At 34.0% G+C, this 25,556-nt stretch overlaps 1 protein-coding gene across 1 annotated transcript; it reads left to right on the top strand.

The window, feature by feature from the left end:
* Positions 1-3,453: 3,453 nt before the first annotated feature.
* On the top strand, positions 3,454-18,113 carry LOC145265312 (S-crystallin SL20-1-like). The gene is made up of 6 exons (XM_080121085.1): positions 3,454-3,586; positions 6,704-6,799; positions 8,826-8,941; positions 10,378-10,659; positions 14,613-14,720; positions 17,949-18,113. Exons 1-6 carry the CDS (start codon positions 3,454-3,456, stop codon positions 18,111-18,113), a joined length of 900 nt encoding a protein of 299 aa, XP_079977211.1.
* Positions 18,114-25,556: the final 7,443 nt, after the last annotated feature.

The following is a 25,556-nucleotide window of genomic DNA, read 5'->3' as shown; positions in this document are numbered from 1 at the left end:
AGTACATTAAGTCCAAAGTTGCTGAGCAGCGGCTTCGTTCCCACCTGATTTGGCAAATAGCTAATAGGGCCCTGAATATATACGTGTGTTCTATCCCAATCATCATCAATGGACTTGAGGTAATCTCATCAACATCTGCCCTAACGGCATTCCAATTAAAGTGCTGAAAAATCTTGAACCAGAACTAGATCTCATACTTACAAAGGTGTTTTTAGCGTTGTCTTAAGGATAATTACTTCCAAACAACTTGGAAAACTTCATCCGTATTTGAGAATTCAGGTGACCCGTTCTCTCCCTCTCAGTACACACCAATTAGTCTCCTCTGCGTCATAAGTAAGTTGCTATTATCTGTGTTAAATAGAGAAGTAGTTTCCCACCACAGAAAAATAACCTTCTTAAAGACATGCAATATGGTTTCCGTTCTGCTAGATTTACAGATGATGTGTAAGCGTTATATCTCATAGGATTAGCGAATTACACGATGGAAGCTCCATTTCTAGGGCAATTGCTCTTGACATATCAAAGGCCTTTGATAGGGTATGACATAAAGATCAAGTTCACAAGATCTCCAGCTATGGTATAGCTGGAAATGTCTCCTCAATTATTAAATAATTTCTCTACGATAGGTTCACAAGAGTAGTGGTTGATAGGCAGAAACCAGAAGCTCATAATATTTATGCTGGAGTCTCTCAATGGTCATTTCTGGCCAACTCTCTTGCTGATCTACATCAATGATCTTTCAAATCATGTCTTAATATCATTAGTAAACATTTATGCTGACGACACTGCCATCTATGGCAACCCATCAAAGGCTATAAATGATAAAGTTATCTCTGGTCTTGAGCAAGTAGTACAATGTTGGAAGGTGTGGCTGGTTACTTTAATGCATCTAAAATCAAGCTTCTATCTTTACATCATCAACGCTCTGATCCCCATCTGGCATCAATTGAAATGAATGGCTCTTCTCTTATGGAAGCTCTATGTTTTTGACAAGTTTCTGGACTTGACCCTTACTTCTGATCTGAAATGAAACACGTGCATCAAATCCGTTGCCAAGATCACTGGAAAATAGTGGGATCCTTCTACCGATCCATTAGATATCTCACTGATGATGCAATTCTCTACCTATATAAGAGCCAGGTACGTTCAAGAATGAAGTACTGTTGCTATATCTGGGCAAGATGTTTTAGAAAGCTCTTATCCTGTCATATATATATATATATACACATATATAATTAATTTTACTATAATAATTAAATACCTACAGACACTAGTGTTTCATCCTTTCTGGAATCTTCAGTGCAGGGTGTCACAATTTACACCAGTCGAACGATTCGAACCCCGCAATACGAGACATCTCTGGCTCGATTAGCGAAAACCGTATCAATTCGGCTACCATTAACCGCGTGAAATAACGTTGAATTTAAGCATTTTAATTTTAAATGTTCATTTACGTCAGCCAGACAGTGATCTAATCGTTATACGATGATCTAGGCATAAGAGCTAAATGGGCGACTTTAATTCAATTGATAATATAATAATAGTGTCTTATCCTGAGTTCAAAATGGACCGAAGCCATGTAGGGGATGCCATTTTCTCTTCCATGCATTTCTTCTAACAGAAGAGACGTTACGAGCCTCTCTGCTTTATCGTTATTTTTATGTCAAGTGCTCGTCTGAGCTCCAATCTTTGGTTCCTACTCGTCAAACTTTCACCTTAATGTAGATTCCATGACTGGAAATGTTTTCCGTTTGCCTGCTTTCCAGCTGACTAAAATTTAGTAGTCTTCAAGTTCAACGTAAAAAAAATTATTGCTGAACCGTCCCCTTAAGTAATCCAGTTTTCCAAATTTCCACTACTAACGATTACTGCAATGTTATTGGCTACTGTCTACTCATTAACCCTTATTTTCGTGGCGTCCGGGCTTTGATAAGTGGTTACTCTCATGTAAAAACACCGTCCAACCCGTGTTCCATCGCCTCAATATTGCACCCCTGCGCTTACTTTGCAAGTATTTTAATGAAATGTACTCTGATCAACTCATTGCATTTGTGCCCCATCGACGTACATATTCCCGACAAACTCGCTTAGCAACAAAAGCTCCCCATTCAATGTTGAGCTTCCTAAATGCCAAATGCCTTCTAATCTAATAGTTTCTTTAATTAATTTACTTCTTGCTACATGCTTCACTTACTGTAGGATTTATGCAGAAGTTCAAATGTAACCTAAACCAAAGTCTTGTTCATTTTCCATAAGCAAATAGCAGCGACTTACGTCCAAGTGGCTATATGCTTTGTTTGGAGTGAACATAAGTATATAAAAAAGTGTTACTATTCAGTCTAGTGAATATATAAATCTATTTATTAATATTGTAATTATTACTTAACACCCAACGTAGACTAGTATTCTTTATATATATATATATATATATATATATATATATATATATATATATGTATATATATACATATATATATATATATATATATATATATAAGTAAGTAAGTAGGAATGCGTGTGAGGAAAACATTCAACTTATATACTCAACAAACTTTGATCTATGGGCTTGAAATTGGGTACATAGTGTATTCAGATATGTGAGAAACGTTTTAATCCGTTTTCATTTGAACAAAAATCTGCTAGGTGTAAATATTGAAAAATTGATATTTGAAGTCAACGGATTTTCTCTGCTTGTCAACTGTTTCATGACTGCGCATGCGCGAATCGTTTACACGCCAGCTTCCTGATGTTTAAAATATATAGATGTAAAACATCTGGTCTAATAGTTATCGTACGTAACTCACTGGCTTTAGGTTTTGGTTTCGATATCAGTATTTTTTTTTACTTAAAGAAAGGAATTATTTTTAAAAAAATAGTACTAATCATATGTGCATGTATCAGTTCCTTTCCGGGTTTTTTTTTACTTCATATTTTAAAGGCATTTAGCGTGACGTTTAATACCGGGCAACGCCGGGTACATTTGCAAACAATTATTTATATTTCCTGTTTGCTGCCAACCTAAAAGTACATGAACAAATGAGTAAAAGATAATCGGTAGATAAAAACAATAGAGAAAATTCTTTTTTCTAATCTCAAATGAGCTTTTCCTTTCTTTGAGCCTCTATTAAAAGTAAGTACGGTTCAACCAACGAACGGATGAACGTAACACGAGTATTAGAATTAGCGAGTTCTTTCATAGAAAATCACTGTCTTACACAACATAATTACCGGTCAATATAATTTGGCACTCTTTCAGATCCTTCTACGGAACCAACATTGTTTGCAACAGGTGAACGACTTCCACACTTTCTTCCAACCTTGTTCTTGATCATTTACAATTTATGACGTGATTTTAATTGGGTGTAAAATGAGTATAAATTCAGACGTGTTTGACCATTCAGACACAGGCTAACCACTGTTTGTTTCAACTCAGAAGTCGAAAACCGCTCCACCATGCCTAACTACACTCTCCACTACTTCAATGGCCGCGGCCGTGCCGAGTGCATGCGTATGATGTTCCATATGGCTGGCGTTAAATATATGGACAAGAGATACGAATTCTCCGACTGGGATCGTTGCAGGAATGGTAAGGAATCTTTAGCATATCTATTTTATAACTTATATTAATTTTCTCCTATCTATGGATATTCCTTAATACAATCGTATCAATCAATGTTCCTCCCTCGCCAAACTTAAACAGGCCTATTAATCCTCTCTCTCCCTCTCTGTTTCTTTGTATATATATATATATATATATATATATATATATATATATATATATATATATATATATATATAATTATTTTTATACCAACGGGCACTAGTGTTTCATGACTTTGCAATAATCAGCGCAGGAATTGGCGATTTTTATTGGTCAGGAGCCAATTTTGACTTTATTTGTTATTTCCCAGCCACCATCAATCGCCACGAAAATTACTAAACGATATGCAATAGTTATTAATTTTAAAGCTGTTTTAAGTTTTATAGTTTAAAATGATGTTCGTCCATCACTTGCGAAGATGGCCGTGATCCTGCAATAGTTTGTAGGTTCGAGGATGGCTTGTAAGACTAATTCGAGCTTTTAAGTATGTTCGACACATAGGAGATGATTCTGCAGAAGACGTGCTGACTGCTGTACCTTTTTTTAATGCCACTGTGGGATAAATAGAAACTGATATACACATGCCCTACCTGTGAAGCGCCCACGTGTCTGCTTGTCATGCGCGTTGGACAGGAAAAAAGAAAAAGCAAGATGGCGTCTGTGATATTTAACAGAAACGGTCTCGTGTAATCTCGCGAGATTCACGTGGATGAATGTAATATAAAGCCGGTCGTTTGGAGGAGTTGGGAGAGTTTTGGCTGTTCAAACGCTAAACAGGTGACGTTACAAGACAGACAGTTACTCAGTGCATCGGGACAAGTGAAGGAGTTTACAGTTCTACAGTCACTTTTTCTCTTGCGTTCATCATTGCGTGCGGATACAACAATTGTAGCTCCGTTTCGAGTTTCGGCACGTCAGAAACATGTGTTTTGATAGATTTTTCAGAATATCAACCGAAATGTTTCAGAGAGAACCGTTTTTTTCCTTTTTGTATAATATACGAACTACGTGATACATCATTAATTGTAGACTCAGAATAACCTTATCTTTTGAAAAGCCAATAAGAACGACTTCAATACAAAACGTTTTGTACTCTTTTCTACCCCCCAAAATCCATATTTCAACACGGAATGTAAGCGACTTCTATTTAGGATCATATCTAACAGGCGACTGAAGAGTTGACAGGCAAGATGCTTATTTACATAACATTTAAACTTCTGCGAAGAAATAGAATCAGATGAGAGTAAAAAGGAGGTATTATAACATCGAGTAGTTCGAAGAAAAAATGTTAAAGTAGGAGGATTTTACCCATCTAAGGAATTCAACAATAAAGAGTAATATTTTTCTGCTTGTGTATATACGTAACCGGGTTACAAGTTCTATGAATTCGTTAGAACACATTCCATTAAAGTATTTTAAAACAAACATAAAAATGCGATATTGCAGCGATGGGACAGACGTTGAAGTTTGGAAAATAGTGCGGGACCTATTTGATTTAACTGTACTATAATTTATGAAATGAAAACTGAGATTTTCAAACACCACCGAAAAAAACCCGTTTTTTAATAAAACAAAGTAAATCACAGTCCAATGTTATAATATTGAATCTCTTCTCAAGTAGTAAATTCATACATTAAACTTGTCTGTAAAAACACATGAAACAAATAGATTTATCATATATGAGAAATCGCATTTCTGGCGCGCCCCTGGACCTCATTCATACGAGTAACGACATTCAATCCTGCTACAAAAAAATCGCAACCGCTGCCGACAATTTTCCCTATAATCTATATGTACCCAAATCTAAACGCTAATTCCATGAACAAAGCTTCTTTCGAAGAACTTCCCGTATTGCGGTATCGCTGGTTAAATGAATACAACACGGTCGTCCTTATATCCAATAAAAATCAATTCTTGTTCATTTTTCCACTTTAAATAATCAAATTCTATCCATTTTTTCCACAACAATAGCTGTTATCTTACCACATTACACTCACTAACTATTATCCGAGTGTTGACTTGTAAAATATTAAAAATACCTCTTACCCTTTCGGATTTAAAACATCTTCGAAAATAGGAAAATATTACTAAATATCTTTTATCACTGGTAACTTGTATATATATATATATATATATATATATATATATATATATATATATACATATATATATCTTTTATCACTGGTAACTTGTATATGTATATATATATGTATATATATATATATATATATCTTTTATCACTGGTAACTTGTATATATATATATATATATATATATATATATATATATATATATATATGTGTGTGTGTGTGTGTGTGTGTGTGTATGTGTGTGTGCAATTGAAAATATGTCGCTCGTAGAAGCATCTCAATAATAAAAAGAATAGAATAAAGAGAAAAACTGTTTTCATAACACGTTTTTAGATGCAAATAAAAATATAATTGTCTTCTTTTCTTTTGTATGATTAATTTTAGATTGAAAATCTTCGTCAGATAAAAAGTTTTTTTCCTTGGAAGTAAAAATAAAACAAAATTTACGAATTCTTTCTATAGTGATGAATTTTAAATACTAAATTAATTAGAAAAAAAGAAAGAAAATTATTTTTAATCGCATCTTAAAGCGTGTTTTGAAAAAAAAACACTTTGGCAGTGTATTCTGTATTAAATATATGCATTTTTCTTTTGTATAATCTCTATTATCATAAGACATACGAATCTAATGTATTTTCTTAAAATCGTCCGATATAATCTGTAGCATCGATATTGCCCATAGATAAACGTTGGGACATTTCTAGAATCAATTCAAACTAGAACTGTTGAGTTCCATCATTGGAAAACAGATATAAGAACTAATTCATACAACGTATAAAAGTCTAATGTGAAAAAAAACAAAACAAAACATTTCCACAAGTTAATTCAATAATAAAAAAAATAAGTTGATTTCAAAAAAGACAAAATACACAACAAAAAATGCCGACGAATATGACGGTCGAAACATCTTGAAAATTCCAACTCGCAAAACGAGGTAAATAGTCTAAAACATGAAACTATTTTTTTTAATTGGATATTATTTGCATTTTTTTCTTTATTGTTTTTTCTTTAAGATTTCCCTTGTAATTACCTGCCCTGCTTGGAGATGGACGGTGGCATGAGGATGCCCGAAACCATGGCCATTTGTAGGTATTTGGCCAGAGAATTTGGTAAGTATCATTTGGTATAAATACTGAAAATGTGAATGTATATTTAAGCTTTGCTTAAAAGTATTACTTTGAAAACATGAATAAAATTAATCGATGATAAAATTTGAAAATTCAAAATAAAAATATAATATGATGTAATAATCACCGAACAGAAAATAATCGCGTTAAGAAAAAAATGGCATAAAATTTATATATATATCTCGGAGAGCTTGGAAACTGACCAAAACCGAAGTTTTCCGACGCAGAATTATGTAAACGATCGAAAAATGCCGAAATAAAACACAATAACTATTAGAGCAGCTTGCCATAATCTATAAATATTGTTTTCTAAACTTTTTTTATCCTTAACATGAAGAAACTCTCATGTTTTCTGTCCACGCATGCGCATTCGTGAAACAGTTGACAAATAAATAAAAATCCGACGGCCTCCACATACCATCTTTTAAATTTTGACACATAAGCAGCCATTTTTTCGAATAAAAATAGATTAAAAGTTTTCCACACGTCTGAATTTCTTATATACCAAATTTCAAGTTTGTAGATAAAAAAATCGTTGAGAATTCATGGTTGGAAAGTGTCCTCACCAACTCACACATTCTGACTTTTCCAGATATACTGTTTGATAAGAATGCTTTTGATTCAGAATAACGTCAGCTTCTAATGTTTTCCTTGTATTTATAGAATAACCAAAAGTCACAGGAAGCAAAGCCTGAATCATAGGGGGAATAAGGAGGTGTCTTGATACTTTGATCATGACGTCTTTCTTTCTGGTTTCTCTGAGCACCCTTGGGCAAACTTCGCACAAATCTTCCGCATCTTCAGTTCCTCGCGAATAATTAGGCGTGCAGCTTCCACACTGACATCAAACTTGGCACTAATTGTCTCTTGACATACGATATCCATTATCCATTAAATTCTTTATATGACCAATCAACTCTAGTGCTCTGACTACCTTACTCCTCCCACACCTCAAATCATTCCTCGTAGACTCCTTACCTTCTTTGAATCTCTTATGCCATTCAAAATTGCCCGATTCATGCAAGATGGTCTGAAAGAAGTCTGAAGCATTTGATACGTATCTATCGTATTTTTCCAAGTGTAAACAGAATGTTATTGCATATCGTTCTTCTAAAGATGTCCTCGCGTCCAGATTGCACTTTTGGAATTCACTAGCTGTCATAATCGGGCTTTAGTAGAATGTATTTCTATTCCTGCTATGCTGTTTATTCGAACATAAAATCATAAAAATTAGTCAATCATCTCATAAGATGTATAGTAATAACATACTAAATTTTCAAGAATCTACGACAATTTTAAATGTCTGTCTTTCAAAAGTCTATAAACTTATTGTAGGCACCTCGTATTGTTAGTATAAACCAGTATTTGATCATAACGTGTATGTAGATTTGCGGCATTTTCTCATCTTTATTTTAATATGTAGATATTAACTTGATATGTAAACATTTATATAAAGTTCGGTGCATGTTTACTTTTTTGTTTTTGTTTTCTATAAAACCTGCACGAATATGCCATTATGTTTTCTGCACGCATTACGAGACAGTGCATATACTTTCTCTATGTTAAACAGTTTTTATCCATTTTAAAGATAGGCAAACGATGAGACTAATTTATACTAAAATACATAGTTGCATTGAATTAATATAAGATTACGAATATTGAACAATATAAATATTTTTTTTAAGTTTGTAATAAATGTTATGTTTCATTTTTTTATATTATGGTTAGATTGCTTATTGTTAATGTGTAATATTTTAGATAGATACTCTTTGATTGAATGCTCGGTTTAAAGGCGATCTGATATTGAACTAGTCCGTCATTCTTATGTGCATCGATTAACAGATATTATGCCTTGTTAAAAACATTGTATACATTTCAAAATTATTGTTAATGAGAGGAAATAAAGACAATTGGTTGTATATAGTACAACTGCATTAGTAGCAAAGTAGGAATATTGAGCGATATAGGATATATTAATTGTTAATTAATAAAATTCTCTCATTTTTAGGATTCTATCCCAAAAGCAGCATGGACATGTTCAGGTGTGACTACATCTGCGATTGCTTCTATGAAATCATGGATGATTATATGAGGTACTTCCACTGGAAGAACGGACGCTTCAGGGTGAGTCAGTAATTTCAAATCATATTAAATTTTCAAGGATACATCTGGCAGCTTATATTTGTATAAATCGGTTAGTAATCAAACTGCTTAAAAATCTTATTAATATATTAAAAAGAATTACACAAAAACGGTAGGTTCAAAATTGAAAGTTACTATTTTTTTAGACTCGGAAAGTTGCAGAGCTGCGAAGACGGGAGCGGTACGATTAGATCGAGTGACATTTTATCCTTTAGAATTTGTTTTTCTACGTAATCGTGACCATTCTCAAAGCACTTTTGCCAGAAATGAAATATGGCTTTTTATGAGCATCTGGAGCGCTTTGCTATAGGGGAATCGTTCCCAAAGTAAGACCTCCTATTGTTTGACTGCAGAAGTTGAAGAACTACGAAAACGGGGGCGATCTTTTTTGCTACAGATTTTTTTTTTTACCTAGTCGTCACCATTCTCAATGCACGTTTGTCAGGAATTTAATAGCGCATCGCTTCGGCTGACACACGTCGGCGATCAGGGTTGCTTTCTAAAAGTCTATCACTGTAATTATCTGCAATAGAGAGATGAAACTCTCAGGTCATAAATGCAGTTCATTCAGTAATGATAGCTGCTATAGGCAATCCCCTCTGATCCATATGGATGACAAAAAATAGGATGCATTAGTTATGGAACACCTCTCGTAAAATAAATATAGATTGTACATCAATAACTGCCGATTATTTGAAATTAGTATTCATATACAAGATTAAAACTAATTAAATCTTTCATAAAATTCATGCATTTAACATTTTAATTGCTTCAATTTTTATTTATCTTTGAAGTACTAACGCTGATATTCTCGATAATAGACCAGCTATTAAGACTGAAATCTAATTTTGGTCAAAGACAAAAATCGATCACAAATATTTGGTGTTACGCCAATCTATGATGACACTACAACCTTTAATGTGTTTAGTAAGTTTAATGTCTTGCAATTAATATTTTCTTTTTGTTTTACTTCTGTGGCATTTTCTATATGGCCTGTTAGCGTGTGTAGCTCATGTTGGATGGATTCCGCATTCAAGGGTTTTCCGTAGAATGTTAACTGTCTTGTAGCATTATCGTTTGTCTTATAGTCCCAGTCTATCTTTTGATTTCAATTTCTCTTAATATTTTTCCAAGCCCTTTGCTGTAAAATTTCCTATATATATATATATATATATATATATATATATATATACGAAACTATAGAGCAAAGGACTTGAAAAAAAATTAAGAAAAAGTTAAATCAAAAAGAAAACTGCGACTATATATATATATATATATATATATATATATATATATATATATATATATATATATATTGATCGAAACTCGATTAATGCAGAAATCAAAAACACAGTAGAATGCCGGCATTTATTATTGTTAGTCTATATTACGGATAACTAATTTTTTTCTCTTTTTAGTATAACTGGATGGAAGGGGGCATGATGGGCTCCAACATGGGACCCAGTGGAATGATGACGGGCCCCAACATGGGATCCAGTGGCATGATGATGGGATCCAACATGGGATCAAGTGGAATGATGATGGGATCCAACATGGGACCCAGTGGCATGATGGGATCCAACATGGGATCTAGTGGCATGATGGGATCCAACATGGGATCTAGTGGCATGATGATGGGATCCAACATGGGATCCAGTGGAATGATGATGGGATCCGGTGATATGAACTGCAACTATGATGTAAGTCTTCTTAGATAATTCTAGCCATGCAAGCATGAAAGTGACTAAAATGTATCCATTAACTTATCTTTTTCGATTACTGCATTTGTTGTCTTTATTGTGCTAGTGTTCTTCTTCTGATTTACTGTTCTTAAAGTCATATTTTTCAGCCTATATTAACAACATCGAATAAATATTAAACGTGTTCGTATGGGAGATCTGATCTAATTTGTATACAGTTTTCATTTCTGCGTGCATATGTGGACGACAACTTGGCTTCTATTAAATATATTATATTATTAACTCCATGTTATATCTTGTTAACATGTTTTACTATTATTTATCAATAAGATAATTGGATGTATGTGTGCCGTCATGTGTCATACCAAATAAGTTGTTTTTTCACTCTAACTTGTCATATTTGACCTCATACTTAATATCAAGATCATCTCTTCTGATTATATTTCGCGGAAACTAGTTTATTTCCAAAACTTCGTATCACTTCGCTCTGTACTTAGTTCGACTAATGTCAAAATTAACGCTAACTGAAGTAATATGTCAATCCATATTGTAATATTATTATGTAGTAGTAAGCTAGTTGTATATATTTTGTATGCGCCGTTTAATACTTTTCTTATAAGTTTGCTTTATTTGGGGATGGAGCATCCTGCCACATGCCATACATTAATCCGCTATCGCAGGCATTCGAACCTATAGACATTTTAAAGATTCAAATTGTTTCTTTAAGTGCGATTATTTGTATTAGTTTTGCTTTGGATTCTCCGGGTATATTTGCAAGGTAGTTTTGGGATTTTTTTTCATGACTTCAGTGGCCCCTATAATTAGTTAAATGACGCATGCGTTCATAAGATTCTAGTTTTATTTTAAATTTTTAACATAAGAACTTAGTATTTTGGTATCTTTTCCACCTCGACTCTATTTAGCCCAGCATTATTGGGGACAATAACTTCTATTTAGCTTATTCTTTCTCTTTCTTGTCCAATTTATTTGTGCCAGGTATAATAGCTTCATTGTATCGGTATGTGGTTCTAGGAAATGCAGAGATATAGTGAATAAGGTATGACTTGCTTCCAACTATTCTTTCTTGTGTATGTGCTCAGGACTTGCTGCTAGATTAGATATTTAACTTTTTAAGGTTCGTCCAGAGGGGGATACTCACATATTCTATTGTATGCCAACATTACGACTGAATTTCCAATTATTCACACTCTTTACGTTAGTGTGACAGAACCTGTACTTGCCATTGCTGAGACCACACAGTTACATATAATGTGCAAAATTGGAATTTTAAATGGTCAGCCAAATAGAAGCATCATGTTTAATATAGCGTTGGAAATAAACCTTTTATGTTGTATTTACAGTATGCTAATTGTATCCAAATAAGATGCGGTTTCTATTACTGCAGTGCTTTCTTATGTTTTATTGTTATTTTCTATTTGAAACAATAATTTCGATTTCATCTTCTAGATTAGTTACATAAATATATTGATACCTATATAATCCCGCATCCATTTCGGTAATGAATTATTAATAGATAAGATTCGTTCATAAATACTACAAAGTCTTTTAATTATTGTGAGATTGGAATCTTTATCTTGACACGATTTTACATAGTTACAATCGTGTAAATAGAACAGCTTAGTAGTCAGGAGGTTAAAGAGAGCGCCGAACAGTAGTTACACAAAATGCATAATTCTCAGGTTGCGGCACTCCTTCTTGCATTTGAACAAAGGAAGACGTTATTTATCCTGTGGACCTAAAAATAGGGATTGCACGCTTCGTGAAATTTATCTCATCTTTCTTGTTCTTTCACCATTTTTTCTCTCAGACACGCATGCAAATTTCTGCCCCTGTTATTTTAAAACAAACATTCATAAATTAAAAAGTGGCCACGTGATTTTTGTATCAACAAGCAAAAAAACAACTGGACCTTACAGCTATGATGATAGCGACGGTGAAAAAGCAAGAAATTTACATGGTACAGATATAAATATATAACAACAAGAAGTGCGATCTTCTATTGTTTTAAATATAACAACAATGATATAAGTCATTATGATATCATTGTTGAAGTTAAAAACAACAAATATCGAAATAACCTTACAATAGCTTTATTAGAAAATTCAAATAGATTAGGATCGTTTAAGTACGAAATTTTTACGATTACCAGCAGTAACTGTTTGTAAACGTGATATGTTCTGTATTGCCTTTTTTGTATAAGCGTGTGTATGTACGTCTTGCTTTATCGTTTGTGTGTGGGTGTGTTCTAATGGTCTTTATGTAATCACCTCTTCAAGCTCGTCCACGTGCATTTGTTCCCATTTCACTATATACAAGTCATATATGTACAGTTTATATACATTTATACTCGCGGTTGAGCTCATTTCACTTGTGTATCTACCTAAGTAGTTCTTAACTCTGTGTGTGTGTGCGCGCGGCTGTGTTTGTGTGTGTGTGTGTGTGTGTGTGTGTGTGTGTGTGTGTGTGTGTGTGTGTGTGTGTGTGTGTGTGTGCATATATACACGTTAAGAGTTCACCACTTGTTTTTTTTTGTTTGTTATCTTTTGTCTTCTGTTGTGCGGTTCTTCCTGTCGCTAGTCGATGATCTCTAAAGAAGCATTCAAGACGAAAACACGATTACCAAGCTTCCTCCAAACTCGACTGTCTACCCCAACATCGCATGTGCATTTCTATTTATATCAGAGTGTATATGTAGGAAGTTGTTACTCTCGTTAACCGGCCTGCACGCAAAACGCACCGACCCATTTTCTAGCCACGCAAGTGCACGTTTGTCGATAGAAGTCAGTGAGTTTGGTATGTATCACCGGCAACTCCTTGACCTTTCTACACCTACGCGACGCAAAGTTCAATTCAGCACTGCGTTAACTGCGTTGACCGCGTTGATCGCGTTACTGGCACACAAACATGTATGCTCTGTTATTTGCGCATTTATATTCACATATAAATATGATATAAAAGTACAAAGCAAGCGTAATGATTGACATGTAGAGAGGCATTGAAAACAATTATATATTAGATATGATACAAGAATCAATTGGGGATTGGATTTATAATACAAGAATACGAAGTTGGGAGTTTTGTGTGTTACAGGTGTTGTTGCTTAGTAAAGGTGCGGATAATAGTTTTAAAGCTTTAGATGTGATGACCATGAAATGGACAACCACAGTGAACGCGATCAGTTAAGAAAGATTCTTGTGATAATTAGAGCATTTTGAGGAATTGTGTGACTATAACGTTTTTGTACTATTCTTCCGGTGTTGTTAGTAAATCCAAATTTATTGTTATAGGTTCCGCACCAAATATTAATATTTATCGATAATTACCCTTTGGAAATTATAAATGGAAATATTCAAATTACGTGTTTTTTATTATTAAGGCGTGTTAAATGGATTTTGTAACCAATTAAAATCTGATAATTAACCTGGGATCGATTTTACTTAAATCTAAATCATGCGACAATTGACACTTAGAATAATGAGCACTATGAAGGTTCCAACAGTTCTCGCTAACTATCACCCGAGATAACGCACTATTTACTAAGACAACCCTAATTCTTTGTTATGTATTACATTGGACATCAAAATATTAAAGGCCTTTTTTACTTAAATGTTTATAACAAGCCACTTTGTAATACCATATAAAGAATCAAAATATTAAAGGCCTTTTTTAAATAATGTTTATAACAAGCCACTTTTTAATACCATGGTTTACCAATGAAACTGTGTTTAGGTGTGTGCTCTCAGTTGTTACAGTTATCTCCCTTGTTTGATAAACAGTAAAACCATGATAAGCAGACGTTGTTGTTTAATAAGCAAGAAATATTGATTTTGAAATTGATTTAGGAAAAGCCGCAATTTTCGTAGAAATATTTCAGAGTTTTTTTTTTTCATGTAATGCATTCATGTACGATTATATTTTTTCTATTTTACCAGAACTACATGTACTGGAGATACATGAACAGTTTCAACAGGATCATGCCTTTCATGGAGAGGAGTCTGTGCATGCGTAATAGTGGCAGCCAGTACTTCATGGGAGAAAAGGTGCGTATGAGTCAGTTGTATATTTCATATGTGGCATTATGTTTGATTTGTTTAACTTAGAGTAATGTCTATCAGAAGAGCAGATGAAGAATGCTGTTGACAATGTATTTACGTATTATTATTGGCTCACAAGGAGCTTCTACACAGGTCATCAAAGATTTCTCCTTGGAACTTGGAAGCTGTTTGACAACAAGTCTCCCCAGGTTTCCAGTACTTTTCAACTCTTTCAATAACATTTGAAAATGAATTTGCGTCATCGCAACAGCTGCTTACCATTGATATCTCACTTGTAGCGGCCATTGGTCTCCAGTGCTATTTGAGTGGACATATACCTCCCCAAGGTCCATGTTCTCTTCGCACTTGTCCAGCGAAGGTCTAGTCAGCGATCGCTTCTCGGTCTTTCCATTCTCCTTTACCGTTCTCGGCTATTTTGTCTCACTGTTTGGGGGTGATGGGACAATGAGAGGTGATGGGGAAGGGGATAGAGAACTTATAGATATGCAGATTTAATGTTTTTGCTTTCATGTAACGCTTCTTCATGTTTTGTCTCATGTAGTAATTTGACCCGCACATGTGGCTCATGTGTTTCGGTTTCCACATTCAAGAGTTTTACTTAATATTTCAGTTGTTTTCAATATCGCTATTCGTTACATCTTTCCAGTGATTTCTCTGATTCCAATTCATCCTATTCTTTTTCAAAGCTCATTTGTGGTATACAATTAACTACATGTATAACTTGAGTTTGGTTAAAACGTTATTCAGTTTGTATATACGAATCGTCATGTAGTATATATATGTATATATATATATATATATATATATATATATATATATATATATATATATATATATATATATATATATATATAAACAAGATAAATGCAATTGTAGACACCGCACAATTTTCCCAGTCCAAAATAAATGTCTAACAAAAAGTGTAGTTTATCAAGCAACAATATTTGCGAAAGAAAACCCGAATAACAAGAAATATTACATAGGCATGACTTCCTTAGATTTTAAAACCCGATACTATGACCACAAAAGTACCTTCAAAAATAAAAAAAACACCGTATAAAAACAACACTAGCGAATAAATACTGGGAACTCAAAGAAAGCGGACATTCGCCGGTAGTCGAATGGAAAATAATGAGACAAGCTACCACGTGCAGACATTTAGACGACCCATGTAAATTATGCCTCCATGAAAAATTTGCTATCCTGTACTTTAAAGAACCTCAAAGTCTATTAAACTGTAGACGAGAAATAGCAAACAACTGTGTTCACAATATAAAACTTACTCTAGGATAGCGATACAAAATAGCTTTAAAACTAACAATAACAATAGAAAACAAACAAATAAATAAATTAAATAAACATGAATATACATAAACGATCACACATATATGTATATATATATGTATATATGTGTGCATATGTGTGTGTACACATAGGTATATTCATATATATATATATAAAAGGAGGGAAAAGATCTACCTTAAACCACTAACCTAGTTTTAAAACAGATCCTTTGTTCGATAAAATGCATGCCCATTGGCTGATAGGAGGGGGCGCGGTGGATACTAGAAAGCTGATTGGCTAACTAGAAATCCTCAACATATATAAAAACAAGAAGGAACCACAAAATTCGCGCATAAGCCTGACGAATCCTACAGAATATTCAGTGTAGCTTAATCGCCATATATATTTTATAAATTACTATATATATATATATATATATATATATATATATATATATATATATATGGATAATTATATTTTTAAAAATTATATTATATTTAAAAAAAAATATTTTTTTAAAAATTATATTTTAAAAAATAATATATATATATATGCATACATACATATATATACATACATACATATATATATATATATGTATATATATATATATATATATATATATATATATATATATATATATATATATATTCTTCATCAGTTTTGGTTTCTGTTTCGATTACAGCTGATGCACCCAAGTCATATGGATATATTTTTATTTTTGAAATAAAACTTTATAATATATAAGAATTGATAGTAAATTGACTTTATAAAAATATATGATAAATCTGCATACATTAAAATATAATATTTAAGCGTATTTTACGACCAGGCCTCACTGTGTGTCTCTGCTTGCTAAGATAAATACCTTTGTAGTTTTAACAAAAGAGCTACAATAATATAAGGGTATCTCCATTCATGCTGAAGATCCACAGCATGCCAACATCAATATATTATATATGAAAGAGTCCGCAGTGGAATTTCCACAGCGCCCGCTAGTTATTATTATTATTATTATTATTATTATTATTATTATTATTATTATTATTATTATTATTATTATTAAATAGTTGAATGAATATCTTGTGACAGCGAGAGAAATGTGTAGATAGCTAAATGTGTTATCGATGACGATTTCGTTTTTTGTGTAAAATTCAACGGAGAAAAATAAATAAAACAGAATCTATTTAAACACAGAACTTCAGCTCAGAACTGAATAATATTTACCATATATCTTGTACTAACCTGGGTGCACAGGTGTTTGGAGGTGCGTGATGAGCAAAAAAAAAAGTGGTAGTAGGCAGGCGTGGCGCGAAGGCGAATAAGAAAGTGAAAGAACATTCTGATGTCTTACCGCTTCTCCCTGATGCTATCGGAAGTACAGACTAACGGTCTTAATTAGGTAAAGTTAATCAAACTGATAAGATGACTTGCAAAAATGGCTCGCAAAAAATCGACTTCTCCTTATAGAAAATTGCCCAGTTGAGGGTGAAGGACTTAATGGTTTGGGTCAATTTCTCGATATTTGTCGTCCGAGACATCGAGCTTCAAAATGATAACAATCCCGTGAAAATCCGTCGCATCTGTAAATAGTTTCAGGCATACATACATACATACATACATACATACATACACACATAGATACATACATTTAAATAGAGGTGAAATCCATATTATAGATGATAAAGTGATAAACCACTTAGGAATAAAACTTTGATTAATCCATATTTAGTATCGAAATAAAAATAAATAAATTACTTATTAGGAAATCAAACATTTAAAATATAATTTTACTCACATACTGCTTTTATTTTTTCAATTATTAAAAATTATTTTAATATATCATAATAGTTCAAGTCAATATATTTCAACGATATTTCAATTTGAATATACCTAACAATTATATCTGTTTTTTCTCTCGCATTCCAGATGATGTGGTGTGACATGATGTTCTATTGTTGTATGGAGAGCATGTACATGCAGAACCAGTCGATGTTTAGTAGTTATCCCAAAATGATGGCTCTCTACAACCGCATCGGATCTTATCCCAAGATTGCCAGTTACCTGAAGAGCCGTTGCATGACCAACTGGTAAAAGACGAAATTGGTTTTCATGGAAGATAGTTTTCGTTTCTTTCATTTTAAGTCGTTTTTATCAAATTGGTAAAAATTTGAGCATCTTGATGTTTAAGCAAGATGAAAGCCTCATTGTTAGTTTTTAGAAATAAAATACAAATATTTTCATGGCTGTAAAGACATCGAATAAATAACATATTTTGTTTAATTTTATTGTGATTTTGTGTTATCTATATTGCATTTCTGTTAATTTGTCCGTCTTTCTGTTTGTCTCGTCTAATGTTTTATAGAAACTACTATGTGTCTGAAATATTGTAGTGGTCATTGTTTTCATAAGACACAGCAAATTGAATATTATGCTATCCATCCGATAAAAAGTGTAGGGTTAGTCACCACAATATTATATTTCCTCTAAAAATTTTCTCGGAAACTACTTTTCTGATTTCGCTTAACTTTTTTGTATGGACACTTGGTATGATAAACTGCAATATTAGAGTACCCGTTCGATTCACATTTAAAAGTTAACATGATTAGTATTTAATAGAAAAAGTTAGCATGAATTAAAATCGTATTCAACCAACTTTTTGGCATAGAAACCTTATTCTAAGTCAACGGGCTATAACTTTTTACCCTTTTTTTAACATGCTAAAAATAATTAGTTCTCTTTATAATACCTAGAATCTGAGACCGCTGTTTTGCGTATATGAAGCACATCAATCATAAAGACAGCTCATCGATTAAAGGAAAAATATGTGCATGGGTAACAGTTTACACCTATTCCCAAAATATTTATCCAGGAATGATATACTGATTGCAACTTCCTAATTTTCCAAGACTATTGTCTATATATATATATATATATATATATATATATATATATATATATATATATATATATATGTGTGTGTGTGTGTGTGTGTGTGTGTGTGTGTGAGTCAATGTGTTTGCGTGCGAGTAGATGTTTTAGTGCATGTGTAGGAGTCAACGTGTTTGTCTGTGTGAGCAAATGTGTTTGTATATGTGAGTAGATGTTCTTCTGTGTGATTGTGTGAGTAGATGTGTGTGTTAGTGTGTTTCTGGGTAGATATGTGTATGTGTGTGAGTAGATGTGTTTTTGTAGATATAAGATGCGTGTGCACATGTCTAAGTGAGAGTATATATGCATGTGTTTGTGTGTAAGAGGAGACATGTGTGCAGCACATAATACGGACGGAAATGTGAAAAGTTTATTTTCACAACATTTTGGCCGATGTATGCCGCCATTCTTAAAATGTATCTGTAGAACGCGGGAATCTTTCTGTTCCACTTGGGATTCTGCAAATGCCTCCGACGTAACGAATATTGTCCTATATCAATTCAGTTTCACGTGGCACTCTTTGGGAAGTTAAATGTTCAATCCTATGCGAGCCATTCGCAGAAGACAATTGCAGATTGCTGAAGGACTACAAGAAATAAATTGTTCCATTCCTAATTCTATGCAGATTCCGAATTTGTGAGAAATATTCCTGTGTTCCAGAAAATAGACGCGAAGAAATATGGAGGTTACATCAGTCGAAACGTTGTGAAATGACATTTCATCATAATTGGACAAAACATATTTATATGCAAGCTTTAATCCAATAAGTTACGGACAAAACACGTGAAGAGCAACAATATTTAAAGTCAAAGTAAAAATTCATACTTGGGAAAATTTAACAGGAGACTCATTCATATGTAATATATGTATGGTAGCATTCGGTAGATGTTCAGTGTTACTGGAGACACTGATATTATTGTAGCCCTTTTGTTCAAACTGCAAAAGTATTTTTTATCTAAGCTAGCAGGAACACCCGGCGTAGCCCGGTCGTAAAGTACGCTTTATGATGATATTTTAATTCTTGCACATTTCATATATCTTATAATAGAGTAAATGTTCTATCGATTTTTATATATTATAAACTTACGATTTCAAAAATTATAAAATATATCCATATGAGTTGAGTAAATCAGCTTGAATCGAAACCGAAACCAAAACTTATATATATATGTATATATATATATATATATATATATATATATATATATATATATATATATATATATATATATATATATAACTTGGGTTTCTTTCAGCTATAATCGAAACCGATACGAAAACTTATGAAGAAGTCTTGAATAAATTATTTATAAAAAAAGAATAGGTTACTGTGATTTAGTACCATCAGCTATAATTGAAACCGAGACCTAAACTTATGAAGATTCTTTGGTAAAATTATTTATTACAAGAAATGCAATTACATAACAATTAAACAACAGTCACTCGGATGTGAGCGTGACACACAAAATAACACACACGATATCTTATTAATAATAATAATAATAATAATAATAATAATAATAATAATAATAATAATAATGATAATAATAATAATAATAATATAGACTGTGTCAAAATTTGAGTATCACTTTACAAAATACACATATAAAGGCCAATCAAATTTTCAAACCAATGAAAAATCTTATATTCGTGTGTTTATTAAACATGGTTTGTAATAGAAAAACTAATGTTTAAACAGCGCAATGAGTTGGGAAGTGCTACTAGAACTCTGCTCCCTCGGAATGAATAGGTGAAATTTGGTATGTCGACTTTAAACGCGCGCGTAAAGTCGACTTTAAACGCAGGTGTAAAGACACAAATGACGCTGCACGCCAAGGTCATCCAAATTCAGGAAAAATTTATAAAGAGCATGAACTCATTTTGGCCGGCCATAAATTAAAGTTTCTGAACTAAAGGATATTAAAATGAAGTTTAGTATTATTTATTATTATTTGCAAATATTTAGTCTATTGTTGAGATGGTTTGTTCTTTCTTAACTGAGGTATGCCTCCAGTCCTGTGCAGTCTGACCCTTCAAGACTTTGCAGCCTCGCTCTTAATAGATGGTTAGTTTATTGGGAATAGCCAGAGACGCCCTACCGGGCATGCCGATGCAACTGCTGAGGCGGTTTTGGAGAGAGCGCTGGCTTTTAAACCACACTTTCTGACCTTTGCGTCAGATAACTTTCCTTCCTCGTTGAGATAAGGATAAACAACGTATTTGCTCAGTCGGTTAAAAATAATGAAACGTCGATTACTCAGGGCCTAGTTTCAACTGCTTCAACCCAAAGAAAAATAAATATTTCTGTCAATATGTAACACTGAACGAAACATAGATCAACCGCTTTATTCAGAAGTATTTATCGGCAGTAAGATGAGTATCCAGCAGCAGGTAAAAGTCGACAAAAGCAACAATCAAACATCAGCAGGTAAGGTTTTAGCTTTTTTTAAAGCTTTTTTGCATTAAAATAGTCACTGCATAATTGTATGGACGAAAAATTTTTTATTAGATTTTGATAATTAAAAAAGTGCCTTCAATAAGTTTCCAGGCATTATTCGTATGATCACTTTTATGTATAGTACAAACATGAAACTCTAGCCCGCTACAAAGTAATCTCGTACGGCTACACTTATTTTATCGTTCCAACAGCTTCTGAAAGGCACCATGAAACTCTTTTTGTATAAGAGTTTCAATTTCGCTTGTTTTATAACGACTGCCTCTGAGGTTTTCCTTGGGATTAGGGAATAACCAAAAGTAACGGGGAGCAAGGACTGGACTATAGGGAAGACGAGAAACTTTCTTGATGCACATGACAACGTCTTTCTTTCTGATCTTCTCTGAACACCGTTGAAAGAAACTTCGCGCAAATCCTTCGCCTCTTCAGTTCCTCGGGAATAATTGTGTGTACAGTTCCCACACTGACATAAAACTATGTATTTCCTGTCTCTGTAGACACACCACTATCCTTATCCATGAAATTTCTTATTTGTATATTACATATTTGAATGAGCAACTACAACAGGAATTGGAATACATCCTACTGATTGTCACAGCTGGTGAATTTTAAAAACGCAATCTGCACATGAGGACATTTAGAAGAAGGATATGCAATAAAATTCTTTCTAAAAATTGGATTAAATGACGCAGAAACGAATGAAATGATTCAGACTGCTTTTGGATTATCTTGCATAAATCGCGCAACAGTCTTTGAGTGGAATAAAAGATTCAAGGAAGGCAGGTGGTATGTGAGTGATGATGAGAGGTGTAGGAGGAGTAAAGAAGTCAGAACACCACAGTAAATTGGCCAAATAAAACATTTCATGGATAAAGACAGTCATATGTCTACAGAGTGCATAGTTTGATGTCAGTGTGGGAACTGTAGACAAAATTATTCGCGAAGAACTGGAGATGCGGGAGATTTGCACTAATTTTGTCCTAAGGATGCCCTGATCAGATCAGAAAGAAAGACGTTGTTCCTATTTACAATGCGTCCCCACGGGACAAAGTTAGACACCAGGGTCGTTTTTTAACGTGGAGAAAAGGAACAAAAATAAAAATTGTCTCAGTCGTGAAGGATTTCTCCTCCACTGACAGTGAACAAGAAATTGAAGTGCAGCATCTGAAGAACAGATGGTATTTATTTGCTCCCCCACCGAGCAAATTAGGCACAAGGCCGATTTTTAAAGTGAGGAGTGTAGGGGAAATGGGGACCAACTCCCTGGGGAGTAGGGGAGCTGGATAGTGACAATTGGTATGAAGGGTTGCCCCTACATTGACCAAGGTCTTATATGTGGAGTTGCCCCCACATATGGTCTTTGCTTGCAGTATCTGCCGGCACAAGGCCAATTTTTAATGTGAGGAGTGAAGGGAGGGGGAAGGGAAAAAGGGGACCAGCTCCCGAGAGGTGGGAAATGGGAGCTGGTTAAAGGTCAGGCATGTGGGGTTGCCCCCACATCTGGTCTTTGCTAGTCATAGCTAGTCATAGCTAGTCATAGCCTGCAGTATCTGCCGGAACAGATACTACACTTTGATCTTGTCCCAAAGGCCAATCCAGACATTGCTCATCGTGACTTTTGATTATTCGCTAGGCTCAAGAAAAGGCTTAGACGCTGTCGTTATGAGAAGATAAAAACTGCTTTGATGAGAGTCATTGACAAACTTGCACAAGAGGATTTCTATGGCGCCTTCCATAAATTGTCGTAAAAACAAAACAAGTGCATGGCAGTCGTGAGAAATTACTTCGAAGGGGACTAGAGTTTCATGTCAGCATTATAAATAAAAGTGTCCACACGAAAACGTCTGAAAACTTATTGAACACCTCGCGTATTCTCTGTAAGTGCTTGTTTTATCCTGTGCTGTAGTGATGAGGATAGCAATATGCATTCGGTCCAGAACGAATGAAGAAACTATTTTGCGAAATAGAAAATATAGTTTAAATTCAAGATTGTTCTGTTTCATTTCCGATAATCATCTAACAACAACTGCTAGCATTTTTTTGCTCGTTATCTATGCTTAAAACTAAATAAAAATTCCATAAACAAAGATTTTCCCCCTTAAACTGTCCGTCTACTGCACGCAATACTGTGGGGCTGTATCCGAGATGAATATTTCAAGTCTAATATAAATAAGTTCATCTTACTTCATCTTTTTAAATAATTAAATATTACCCAAGTATAAACATTAGCTATCACCACAGTGTTTGTAACACTCAGTAAACATATCAGAGAGTGGTCTGTTTTTTTGATGAGCGGTAATCTCAATATTAAAAAATATTTTAGTATCATAGTGTTTTCTGTCATATTTATTTATACATGGTGGAGAATGCCTGGGTTTGTGTACCGTTTATAAAAATACATACACATGTATAATTCTAAAAATGAAACTACTGGAACTTTTCCAACATTATCCACGTGATATAGATATTTACTTATTTAAAAAGACAAACTAATTAATGTCTTTATGGAAGATAATCAAATTGCCACCATTAAGTGTTTGTTTCGATATTGCCCTATTAATATCAGTCTATGAATATCATGCATATCAGTCTATGAATATCATGGATATTAGACTATGAATATCGTGTTACAGGAATAAAATGAAGGTGAACAACTTCTTAGACTTTTTTTTATATTGAGTATCGAACAAAATTTCGCATCTCTCTCATCCCCCTCTCTTTCTCTTTCTCTTTCTCTCTCTCTCTCTCTCTCTCTCTCTCTCTCTCTCTCTCTGTATAACCGTCTGGCTGTGCTGCTCTCACTATCTCTCTCATTTTCTTTGTATAAACCCGGATTTATATAAATGCTAAAATAACTTTTTTTCAATTTTCTCATCATCCCTATTACAGATGAGGATGGGACATTTTACCGAATGCAAGACATTTAATCGCTATCCCATATATTCCAACCGAGAGGGCTTTTAAAGATTCTTACTTCCCCTTTATCCGCAATTGCTTGACTCTCTTTTGCACTTGGTTCACCGGGCATATTTGCCGGGTAGCTACTGATTTTTTTTACCATGAATCCAGTTGCTTCTATAACCACTAAAATTATATTTTTTTTTTGCTAAGTTTGTTTCATGTCGTACATGAGATCTTTGTATTTTGTTATATTCCCCATTCATGTTTAACCTAGCATCGTTGAAGACACTAACTTGCACTTCTTTCTCTTTATCACATATTACTATGTCAGGAATAATAGCTTTATGTTTTTGGTACGTTGCTGCACTTAGTCATAGAGGATGGTGTGTGACTTATTTCCAACTGTTTTTTTTTCAGTATTCCTGAGATTGTCAGCATGTGCCTGAACATGAAAACTAAAATGGAATGGTTTCGTCTTTTCTAGGGCGACGATTTTATCGTTTCACGCTTTATTTAATGCATGCACGCCGTTTTATGAAAATCATTTTTTTTGTTTTTTTGAAGACCATCTACTAGTTGGCCAGTTGTGTACAAATTCCAAGAGTGATAGGAGCCTTCTATCATGTATAAAAGTGACACAATGTTCAATGAGCGAGATCGGAGATGCGCCGCTGTACAACTCCTGTTCTTCAATGATCCAGGTTATGACAAAAGGGCCATTTCCAGCTTCCCCAAGATGCAAATATAACGCTTTGGTGCACAGTTAACCGAAGTTTCTGGCCCTGTTTATTGTCTTTGGTTTGGTTTAAAGTGAGAGCTACACCATGCCACATCATATCGTCGAAATCGGCTTGAAAGTAAACACCAAAGTGTACCTGAATTTGCTGAAGAGTTTGGTGATCCCCCGGTGTTATCAGGTGGCCGCTGGTAGACTCAGGGTCTGGCAGCAAGACTCGTCGCCCATCTACAAGTCCATAGACACCCATGCTTGGTTTCAGAAGGAGTGTTACGTCTTTGTAACTTTCTCTCACTAGCCCACGGCCTACCTCGACCTAACCCCGCTGGCTTACTTCCTTTGGTCATACGTAAAGACTATTACCAACATGACCTCCTACGACACCAAAGCCAGCCTGATCGCCGTCATCCGCTGAGTATTCGCTGAACACCCACCGGTGCTTGTGGAAAAGGCATGCCCCAGTTACGGACCCGTATCGAGGAAATGATTGAGGCTGAAGACAGCTACATTGCAT

Source organism: Euprymna scolopes, chromosome 40 (genome assembly GCF_053919585.1).
Source record: "Euprymna scolopes isolate OS-2025 chromosome 40, ASM5391958v1, whole genome shotgun sequence".
Classification (NCBI taxonomy): domain Eukaryota; kingdom Metazoa; phylum Mollusca; class Cephalopoda; order Sepiida; family Sepiolidae; genus Euprymna; species Euprymna scolopes.
The sequence above is the reverse complement of the archived record's forward strand: the minus strand, read 5'-3'. Positions and strand labels throughout refer to the sequence as shown.